Source organism: Lucilia cuprina, chromosome 4 (genome assembly GCF_022045245.1).
Source record: "Lucilia cuprina isolate Lc7/37 chromosome 4, ASM2204524v1, whole genome shotgun sequence".
NCBI lineage: Eukaryota > Metazoa > Arthropoda > Insecta > Diptera > Calliphoridae > Lucilia > Lucilia cuprina.
This window is the reverse complement of record NC_060952.1, coordinates 24,065,390-24,077,974: the sequence shown is the minus strand read 5'-3', so window position 1 is coordinate 24,077,974 and position 12,585 is coordinate 24,065,390. Positions and strand designations below refer to the sequence as shown.

General features: G+C 26.0%; 1 protein-coding gene across 1 annotated transcript in view; it reads left to right on the top strand.

Moving 5' to 3' along the window:
* LOC111674830 overlaps nt 1–12,585 on the top strand; it is a 151,176-nt gene that overhangs the window by 98,965 nt on the left and 39,626 nt on the right. The window contains exons 5-7 of the mRNA XM_046949680.1: nt 239–453; nt 810–945; nt 9,057–9,190. Of these exons, the coding sequence (XP_046805636.1) occupies nt 239–453; nt 810–945; nt 9,057–9,190 (485 nt within the window). The remainder of the gene's footprint in view (nt 1–238; nt 454–809; nt 946–9,056; nt 9,191–12,585) is intronic.

Genomic DNA, 12,585 nt, shown 5'->3' with positions numbered 1-12,585 from the left:
TTTAAATTTTGTTTCTAGTATTTTCTAAAATGTACAGTAATTTTTACAAAACAATTATAAAACGTTACGTAGTCGGTGCTTATCGAAATAATTTGTTTTTATTTATTTACATTACAAACTGGAAAATTCATTCTATATCAAAATATGAATTTAATTTTAATTTAGATTTTTTTTATATTTATAAATTTTTATTTGTTTTATTAAAATCTTTATTAAGTTGTAATTTTTTTATTTTCAGATTTATCTCAGGCTGCATTACGCGATGTAAATTTATACATTGAACCACCAGCTGTCCGACAAAACCAATCGGTAACATTACGTTGTCATTACACCATAGAAGGGGCACCACTGTATTCAGTAAAATTCTATCGTGGACAATTAGAATTCTTCCGTTATACTCCAGGCGAATATCCGAATACTAAAGTATTTCATTTTCCCGGCATAAAAGTGGATGTGAGTAAAATAAAAGTATAAAATCTTATAATATATTCTTAAAATAATTAACTTTATGTTCTCCTAATGTTGACAACTATTCTATAATCCACCACTTTTTAACATTGCGAAAATTATATTAGGATTAAAAAAATATTTATCAGTTTTTAAATGTCAACAATTGTTATCTAAAAAATTTATTTAAAATATTGCTTGCCGAAATTGTAAAAAGTTATATGGAAAATACTTAATTTTTTCCCCAAAAATTAAACTTTTCCAGTTTACACCTTGACATTTGAATTGTATTTTTAGTTTTTTCGACTTAACGTTTAACATTTTTTCTCTTTCATATATTTTTTTTCGCTTGTAAAATTCAGGAAAGTGTTTCGAATGCCACCCAAGTTGTTATACGCAATGTGAACTTTGGTCTATCTGGAACTTTTTCTTGTGAAGTAACAGCCGATGCACCATTATTTTCAACCGCCACAGCATATGCTCAAATGCAAGTTGTCGGTAAGTTCGTAAAGTTTGCTTTTTTATATTTTTATTATAAATTTTTTTGTTTAACATTTCCTTCAATGAAATGTTCTCCATATAATTTTACTCATCTGTGAATGTGCATGGAAAAAGTAAAAACTTCAATTTATTACACACAAATTCATACTACACCATTTATTGATGTTTGTTGAATATATGATTTTGTGATCCAAATATTTTACGAAATTATAACTTTTATTAAATACAATTTAATAATTCTTTAAATTACAAAGTTGTTAATTTCTAAGAAATATAGCTATTAATTGTAAAATTGTTAAATTTAAGTAGAAATGGTGTAAAATTGAAGGCAGTGTACCTGTCTGCCGTTTTTTATGTGAACCTCTAAATATACATATCTGTCTCATGTCTGCTGTAGGTATTGTTTCAAAGGACTTTAGTTTTTTTCCGTTTTATTTTTTTTTTCAAATTGATTTCCATATATATTCCATACATATATGGTGGCCGTTTTTTAACATTCGTAATTGTGGTATCCTTTCGATTTTTGTGTGATTATGTAGAATGATTTTTTATAGCTGAGAGATATTCATTGTATTTATAGACGTATGTAGTTTGTTACCAAGGAAAACTTTTTAATTGAAATATTTTTTGTAATACTAGTACAGAAGTAACAGAAATGTTTGTACGACATTGTGTTGTGATGACGGTTTTCTCGACATATAAAAAAATTTACGAATCTAAAATTCAATTAATCTCAATACAATTGCTTAAAATCTTAAAATGTAGAAAAAATATTTGGCCCACTATCAAAAAAGATCGGGCTATAATTTTGTCATTCCGATTTTAACAATTCGCAATATTGATCATAGACCTACAAAAGTATAAACGTATATCTTGTATCCTTATTAAATTCTAAGGCTTGTCCGTCCATCCGTCCGTCTTTATTTTGCGTAAATATTTTCTGTTGACAAGATTTGTTTATTATTGCAAAAGAACAATAAAAAAAGCTCAAACATTTAAGCATTATTTTTATGAAATTTTTAAAAAATCGTAGTTTTACATTTAAGATTTTATATTAAAACTTAACAAATCTCTTTGTTCTTATTTTTTAAAACTGATTTGGGCCAAGTATTATTTAATTTTATAATAGAATAAAAAGAACAAATTCAGTCAAATCTTAAAAATTAAAAAATATCAAATTTGTGTTCAATTATAACATTGAATCTAAGCTAATAACTCAACCGAACATTTGTTAATTTTGATGTTACATGTTTTTTTTATTTCTTAAATTTACTTAACCATTAAATGCTCCACAAAAGCATGTATAATATGGTAATTTAGATTCACATCAAATCAAAGACATTGGTTTTAAAATTATATTTTATACTTAAAAGTTTCTTTTTAATAATTAATCTGTGTTGACATCAACCTTCTATTAAGTATCTTAAACAACACACTAATATTAGGTATTACGTTGTACGTACATAGTATGTACATACATACGTACTACTAAATAAACATACAAGAACAATTTACGTCATTAGTAGTGTATTTAAGTTTGCATAATGTCAAAGGACATTATACTAAATACACAACATACATACATATGTACATGTGTATGTATACAAAACACAGCAAAATATGAGGAAGTAAGTTTAAGATGTGTGGCAGATGAAAAGGAAGAGATGAAAAAATATATGATTATAACTAGAAGAATACTAACAATTATACGATAAATATAAACATGACTGCTAGCAGGAAGTCAGCCTTTAAGCTAAAAATTATGTATATTTAAGTACATACACAAAATTTCAAAAGAAATGAAAAGAAACATAAAAAATTGAATATGTTTCATGGAAGTTTCACAATTATGAGAAAATAAGTTAGTTTATAGAATATGAACAAGATTTTATTTTTAACTTACTATATTTTTAAAGTCGTTTAAAAATAAAACACTATTTTTACAATATTTTTACGTATTTTTAATATACTAAGAGACTAGCACAATGGAATGTTTTATGGCATTTAACTAATTCTGAAAAGTATTTTGAGCAAATGATATATTTTTAATCTAAATTTGATGTTATCAAACAAAATATATGAAAAACCGTGAAATTTGTTGTTAATGTTAAAAATTTTTTTTTTTTAAACTTCAGAACATAATATTAAGAAAATCTGAGGTTATATTAGGAATAAGGACGGCCCATTCTTTTGATTTTTTTTTATTTTTTTTCGGCCTGTGTAGTTGAACTTGATTAACGTTCATCACATTTGAATAAAACGTTTAGAAATGCCATAAATATTAATTTTTAATTGAAGCTCATAACTTACAAAACATATACATACATATTCATACGTCAATAGAAAAAGACAAAATATTATAAAATAAATTTCTACCACTCAAATGTGAACATAATATAAAACACTTTGTTTGCGCTTGAAAGTATGCAGGAAAAAAACAAGTAAAGAAAAACTTGGTGAGCCTTTGTATATGCTTATGCGTGGCTGTATGCATTAGGAAACAACTAAAATGCTAAAAGGTGTTTGCACTATCAACGACAATACAACATTCTCTGTTGTCACACTTTACGCCTTAACCGCTCCATGTTTTGATGTGACAAAAAGGTAAATGAGCAAAATGGTTAGAGAAGAAAAAAATAAAGAAAATAAAAGAAGTACGTGATGAAAGGTAAGCAAATGAGTTTAAGAGTACATACAATTACAATAAAGAACAGCAGCAAGTAAAACCGTCGCACTATACATAGTACCTTCATTTTGGCTTCTACAACCGCCAACTACTGTGTCATGCAGTTCAAAATAAGAAAACAAAATAGAAGCAAAACGTTATGTAGGTTTTACATTAAGAAAAGGTGCAAAAGAAAATATTGTGTTTTTATGTCAAGAGTTTTTATACATTTGCAATTCTAGTTTTCATGTTTTTTTTTTTTTGTCAAGGCAACTTAAAAAAAATTATAGTTTTTTTTACAAAACTACAGAAAATGTCAATTTAAATAGTGTTTGCACACGTAAACGCACATGTAGTAGTTTAGTTATGCATGTTTTTTTCTATATTCTGTAATTTTTTCGAATTTATGTATGTATCTCTTTTGTAATTCTGACTGTAGTCGTAGCAATTTAAATAACTGTTGGCATTCATTTCATTCAATCTTTGTTTATAGTTTTTGTCCTTTTTTCCACAAATACATATATACAAAAAATTTCTTACAGTAGAGTTTATGACCGCTGGCAAATATATTGTTCTATGTTTGAAAAAAAAATTATTTTACTTTCGTCTTTTTTCATTTTCCATGATTTGGTTACACTATTGAAGTGTCCTTTATAGGGTTGGTAAATATTGCCTTTGGGATGAATATACATAGTTTTTATTCAATTCATTATTTTCTAAACCAAACAATCTAATTTATTTGAAAATTGTTTATGTTGTTTTTATTTGTCTACGCATAAGAAAATGGATTTTGTTGTTGGGTGATATAGAAAGTTAAAAAAAGGTCTTAAAGTATTAACAAATAGGATTATTTGTTATTGTAATTATAGGTAATTTAAAGAATATTTTATTTCAAAAGAAAAGAAAACGTATACGTTTGCTGTAAGCAAACTCACATATGTAGTTGTATTGTGTATTGTTTTATATTTGTGTATATATGTATGTATGATTTTGTATAAAGAATTATTTGAAATTGTGCTTTGGTTAATAACTACTGAAAAAAAAAGTTATTTTTAATAAAGTAGATAATTTTATATATTAGAGATACACACTACTCAACTACATACTCAAATAATTATGCAGTATAGTTTGTTTTAAAATTAAATTAATGATTATGTCTTATATTGATTAGATTTTAATCCAAAAAAATAGATTTATAATATAGGATGTATGTTTCATGATCAAAGATGGTAAATCCATCTGCATACCAAACTGGTAATTTTTGAAAAAACTGGTATTTTTTTCTTTAAAATCATATGCAAATAAATATCACATTTTCATCTTTATATATAAAAGTCCATGTGTCTACAGCCGCTTAAACGGCTAAACCAGGTTTTCCCGTATAATATAAATATAAAGGGTTTTGAATTTATGTATATTTTGGTTCTAGGGTAGCGAAGCACACTCGATATAGCTAGTATTTAATATTAATTAATGTTAATATTTTTGTAGAAATATTTCTTGATAAACTTTTGTGTTCTTCAAAAGATACTTAAACAAAAGAAACGTATGTAACTGTGATGAGTATTCAAATTTAAATAATAAACAGTTGTTATTTCTGTTAGATTGTTTATAACACACAAATGTATATACGTATAAATAAGTTAAAGATTTTTCATGTGTGTATGTGACAGGAAGTAAGTACTTGAAGTTGAATACATACATGTACATATATTTATATAAGCAGTACATCCTTAAACTGAATATCGTTCACATCATACCCTCACCTCCCATATAACAGAGTATGTAACAGAAGCACATTAATCCTGTATGATGTTAGTTGGAATATATTATAAAAAAGACATCTTCATTGAAGCGTTTTGTGTTAAATAAAAGAAGATATATTTATTTTTACATTAGGATGTGCCGTGACCTATATTTTTTGGGAATCGATGTTTATTTATATACTTATAGGAGAAAAATGTAAACAATGTTAGTTTCATATCAGTAATTCAAATTATTGATCGTAGTATCGAATTTCGCAATTTTGAGCTTATGGTCAGAAAAATAATTAAAATTTTTGTTTGATTTTTTCTGGTCCTCAAAACGACTTTTAGTTTTGAAAAGGGGCATATATTTAGTCTAAGAGATACATGTTGTTAATTTATTGTAAGCAATAGATATTATTTTGTGTGCAAAATTAAAAAAAAAAAATTTATTAAATTACTTTTTACGCAATCATCTCAAAATAATGTATTTTTTAAGACCATTTGGAAAATTTTGTTATTTTTAAAAAGTTAAACTGAGGTTATAATTTTCATATGATTGTAGGTAACTGAGGAGCAATGCAAAAAATATATATTTTCTCCTTTGCAGTATATTAGTACACGCACCGACTGAGAGATATTCCTAAACAAGATTTTCGAAAAGACTATTGCTCGGGACACTCTAACTTACATTTACTTATACGAAAATAAATTAAAGTTAAAAGAAATCTGTATAAATACACACAGAGCTACAATTACACAATTTCCCAGTAAAAACTTGCATTGAAAAGGCTATTAAATTTTACTTTTACTCATTATTCATTGGCATGTTAACTGATTTTTTTTTTAAACTGTGATGTATCAAATAAGTTGTTTTGTTTTTCACAATAGTATTAAAAACGGTATGTAGTATTCATTGGAAAGTTAGCTGTTGTGCAAGTGGTTATAAATTTTTATAGAGTTTTTGCTGAATAAGTAATTTAAATATTTATTTGATGTTTAGATGAATGTTTATATGATTAAAAAGTAGAGAAGGAGTAGGATCTTATCTTTTTATTGTTGTTGAATATCAAAATTCGTTGACTTATAGAATTGTAAGAAAATAATTTAGTTCCTAATATAAGTCGAAATAAAAGACTGCTATAATTAATCTTTTAAGTATTTTCCTAATGCTAGCTTTAGCTCATTTATATTTAGTTTGGATAAATTAAAAAAAAACAGATTATTAAACCCCCTATTTTAAGCTGATTTTTCTACCAAAATCCTTATTTAAATGGAAAGAAGAGGAGATCAGTAGCATTATAAAAGCAAAACTTGTTAGAGCCGACTATAGAGTAACTTAGTAAAGCTGTTAATGACAGTAATTTTCTACTGATGTTATTTCATATTGTATTTGTTTCTACGTACGAATTGTAGAACATTATATTTGTATGGATGTATGTGAAAATGTGTAATACATAGTGTGTAAAATGGGTTTAAAACAATAAAATATTTTACAAAAGTATTCATTTGCATGTACTCAAGCTTATATGTATAAGCGTGCGTGAGTTATTTTTCTTTCTATTGTTGCTGTTACTGTTGATAGCGGTAACAATAAAAAATCTATTTAATTTAAATTAGACACGCTTATTGTATGTAATTTCTCATTTTAATGAAGTGTACTTGTCACAGCAAGCTTCTTACAACGATAATAGGAAATTAAATTGAGGTTTTCAATGGTAGAGGATAAATGAAAAGGAAACTAACATATACGGTTACAAGTATACATTTTACACTCATATTCACACCATTGAAATAAAGATATGTGTATTAAAATGAATTTCAAAGGAAGAAAAAACCTTTTTAAAGAATTTCTTAAAATTTGAGATCAATTTAAATTTAAAATTATTTATGACGTATATGTATGTATATTTTTAATCATATACATATGACTTTAGGCTTTAAAGTAAACTCCTAAAAGCTTTTTAAATAAAATTTTAAACTTTGAGAGACATTTAGTAATATCTTAAAAAAGTATTGTAAACATAAAATACTGTGATCTATACTTTTAATTAGCTTCTATGACTTTACATTTAAAACAAAAAATAAAACTAAAAAAAGTTAAAAACGACATAAAACCCTAAAGTAATCTGCTCTTATAAAAACTTTGCTATTATTTATGTATATGGACTTATTCTTAACTTTAGTATTTTGTATGAGTCTGACAATAATGACACTTGAACTGTGAATATCATTCATTTCAAAAAAAACAAAGATGACAAAACATAAACTAGAATTTCAAATTCAACAAACATAATTTTTGTTTTTGCTACTTTTAACATCTTCAGACTGGAGATGGTTTTTTATTTGTATGTTTTTCAAAATAACAACAACGAAAACAATGCTGCTTGTAAATAAGCACTTCAATGGTTCATCATCATTTGTATTCATTGTCAACTAAGAATTAGAAATTTGCATATAAAGTATGAAAAAGAAGAAAACAAAAACACAATACAAAACACATACTCATACATTTATGACGATGCACATGGTTAAGAAACATAAAAGAGAACATAGGACATATTTTATTGCCCCGAAGTTGCAGTCCACAGCATAATGGGTCAATTTCAATAAATTTTTAAGTTAGTTAATGGCCTAACAGTTTTACATTAAAAGAAATCTTTGGTATTTGATTTGAAGGAAATTTGTCGTCTTCTTTTCAAAAACTAAACTAAATTGTTTATTTACAAATAAGTTTGATATCTGAGCTATATCCTTAGTCAAATATACCATATAGATCAGGCGAAAACTTTGAATATTGATTTAGCAGGAGTCTCGACTATAGACCAATCATTACCATAAAACATTCTTTAATTTTAGCTAAATCCAGATATAAGATCAAAAACCGTTCTGTATGATCAACTTTTATTGGGTAGTATTTACGTATGAATATGTATACGAACTAGGTTATGTTCAGGAGAGTGTAAAACAAGTAAATTCGTTTTTTATCATCGAGTGGTTTTGTATCCAAATGATGCCTTCTTTCAATCTAATACGATATTATCACCTGATATCACCTCCATTACCTTTTGACTGTCGGTGAATATGTTATTCTTATAAAAATTACGCTCTCCGATATTGCTCAAATTGTTGTGGTTGTTGTAGTGGTTTGATATTAAATAGTTTGGCAAGAAATCCACCAGATTATTGAATTTAGAATTTTACTAATCTCGCCAGTGTTATAATGGACCTAAGGTCTCATTTTATGCCTATGGATCTCTTATATATTACCGATGAAAACAAAAACGAAGTTAAAAACACTCTATGTTTAATCGGAATAAGGTTTTATAACATTTTACACAAATTAGTTTTATGTAACAAAATATCATCCTTTAAGTTCTTCTTACTGCAGGGATTTTTTTAAATTATGTCATAAAATATATTGTTAACCCTACTCACACCTCTATATAAAATTAGTACGTTTGCAGTCAAACTTCGTAATCTGGGCAATATATAATAAATTATTTTAAATGTATAAACCGCAGAAAGGTGCTAACGCCAATAACAAGCTCCTCTTTGCCAAGTAATATTTTTTATATTTCAAATACAATCAACAATTATAACTTATTTCGTTTATAAAAAATAAACAAAAACCAGGGAAGAAATAAATTTCTAATCACATTTATATTATTTCGTGTTTTTTTTTTTTTTTTTTGCAGAATTTCCTGATAAACGACCACAACTATTTACGGAACTTACACGCTATGAGCCGGGTGATGTATTGCGTGCTAACTGTAGTACACCACCATCTAGACCCAGGGCAGAATTACGGTTTACCATAAATAATATACCGGTAAGTAAGAAATAAATAAATATAAATAAAAAACCCTAAAATCCAAATAAAACTTTATTGTTGTTTTTGCTTAAAAAATAAATTTTCTTAAAACCTACTAAACTGTTTTAAACATAGAAAAGGCAATATGTATTCATTGAAGTGTTGAAAATATATGTGTTCATAAATGCACATCCTTAGATATTATGTTTTTATGTCCCTGTAATTCTCATAAATGCAAAGAGTATCACACATCCTTAGATATTATGTTTTTATGTCCCTGTAATTCTCAGTTGTCGTCCCAAAATTGTAGTTTTAACTACTTATTTTAACTATTAACATATTTTCTATAAATAAGGTAGTTAATACCTTTTAACTATGTTCCGGAATTAAATTTACAACTGCACTTCATTTGGATAAGAAATATGTGTACGCCTATTTAGTAACCCTTCTTATAAAACTGCTAGGTTTTTTTAATGTGTAAGGAATTGTTTTTGTTTTTTCATATAAGACTTGTGTTATAAAATGACAGACGATAAATTTTACAGTTTCAAAATTGTTATTAATTGTTAATTAACGATAGAGAAAATATGATTAATAGTTAAATAACATGTCATGGAGTTTATGAAGGCATACAAAGGAAAAAGGATGTTTGCATACACACAAACATATAAATTAATACATGTACTTAAATACTGTATTTAAATAGTAAGGTGAGAAAGTTATTAGGTATTCATAAAGCTGTACCAAGTATCAGATATGGTGAGAAAGTTCCATTGGATTTATTTTAAAGTATTAATAGTTCATAAAAATTGTTAATTGATAACTCCGCTTTGACATAAAATTAGTTTAATATTAACTAACAATAAAATAATGTTTACTAATTTCAACATTATTTGGTGATTTTCTATTTATAATGGCACCAAATAATCGATCTTATCACTTAAAAGAAAATTTATGAATTTTAAAAATTAAAAATTTAGCAAAAAAGTGATAATTTTCTCAAGCTCTTGCAAAAATTTGATTGACCTTATGAGGCAAAGTTGTTGCTTTTCTCTTAAAGAACAAGAAAATATCGTCTTAATTTATTTTATGTAAAAATTTAATTATTTCAAATTTTATGGAGTTTGTTAACGACACCTGTACGTATACGTTTTACTTATTTATTGATAATACAAATATTAAGTATACGCATAATTTAGAGAAATATTCAAATGATTTAAATAAGCTTTTTGACATATTGAATTTAAAGACAAGGCCATAAATATTTGATGGCCCATAAAAAGGCATGAATTTGGGCAAATCTGTGGGACACGGGTCTTCTTTTATTTGGTATTTTACCATGTAGTGATGGTCCCAAATGTTTATATTTTTCTTGTAGCACCGTATATGTATAATTTGTATTTGTTTTTAGTTTACTTTTCCTTAAAGGAGGAGTTAAAACTTCTATTTACTAAACACTTTTAATAATTTTATAAAACAATAAACTTATTATCCCACCTACATGCTTTTGAAAATTAATTTTTCTACCAACTAATATTATAAAATGGCAAAATATAACACAGAACAAATATTAAATTTCTATTTACGTATTTAGGAAAATACTTTAAGTTACTTTTATTACCCACATTAAAGAACAGCCTCCTACTAGCAAATGGATTTATAAGCTTCCTCATGTGCGTATTTATGTACATATATATAATAGTATATGTGCGTCTCTGTGTGAATGATATAAAATTACTTATTGAAAAAATTCCTAAAGTTTTGAACACGTAACATTAATTTGTCAACACATACAAGTCTAAAGGAATTTTAGCAAAGCAACAAAATACATGTATGTTTGTGTATGTGCAGAAAAATGTATAGGTATTTTAGCCATATGTTTCTTTTCTTCACAAAAGGCAACATTAGGCTAGTTCCGTTTCCACAGAAACATTTATAAGATTTGTTAATTTTGAAAAATTCAAAAATTTGGCCTTTCAGTAACAAATTCAAGTGACAACAATAATAAATTTAAATCAAAGTATATTTCTAGAGAAAAAACAATCTAATAGTAACACCCTAATGTACGCATCTCTGTACATACTTATTATGTGGTACGTATTAGAACATGTATAGACTTAGATTTATATATAGTATGTGTGTATATTTGGATTTTAAAACGTAGTTTCGTGTTGATAATTTTCTTTTCGTGAGAAAGTACGACTAGTATCCAAGAATTTTGCGAGGTATTGTTCAGGCATGTGCTTGTAGGAAGGAAATAACGCTTACATGGAATTTTGAAAATTGCCAATGTTTTGTAGTCGTACTAATGCACATTGGGGTAAAATGCAAAAAACACAAGTTAAATTTTAATAAAATTTTGTCTAAATTATAAAACTTCTTAGAATTTAAATTCCCTTAAAGAAAGTATGAGAGTGTTTCGAATTGGTATACTGATTTATTCGATTTCAAGGACATTATTTTATAATAAAAGTTTTAAAATTTTAATCCCCATTTCAACGATATCTTGAAATTTTTTTAATTAAATATAAAATAGTAGTATTTACTGAAAGAATAACTACCGATTGAAGGTGTTAAAATTACAATTATTATAAATATGACTTCAATATTCATTTTAAAGTTTTTAAAAAAATAAAATATATTAAAAATAATTCACATCCAGAGAAGTTAAGACAATTTTCATTGTTGATGATAACATTCTTCCGATATAAGAGGTATGTATTTCTAATAGAATTATTTCCTGAATTTAGAAATATTATGCTTTTGCCTCATTGTGAAATGAATAATTTCTATCCATATTATGTTATCTTTGTTGTTGTAGTTGTTTTTTTATTGTAACGTAGAAGTATAGTTTTGCCATAGCAATCAAACACTTCCGTCAGCTAATGGTTAACCTTTTGAAGGGTTTACGGTTACAACAAACCTGTATGAGTGTTGAATATGATTGAATGCCAAAAATACACACGCATATATTTCTATACATTTAGGATTGTATTTAATTGTAACTATATTGAGAGAAATAAAGCAAATAATAAGGATGTGGTTGTTTATAAGTGTGAGCTTCTAAAGTGAAAAATTAATTGTAAATGCTACTTAAAGTAAAGTGAAATTTATAAGGAAACAATTAAAGCTAATGAAACATAATATATATGGTTGTTTTGAAACAAGAGAAGTTTCTCCTGATTTATAAGATTTGTATCAAATAGAAATCATAATAATTTTAATAAATACAAAAGAAAATCCAATACATACAAAAGTACTGGAACTATAATATAATAAAAATTTACTAAAACCTGAGTTTATTATTGTCTGTTCTGCTTCGCCAAATTATGGTTTTAATTACATATTTTTAAGCCTGCTTGAAAAATTATGTCAACCTATTTGCGTAACCTTTTATTCAGATAAATAAATCA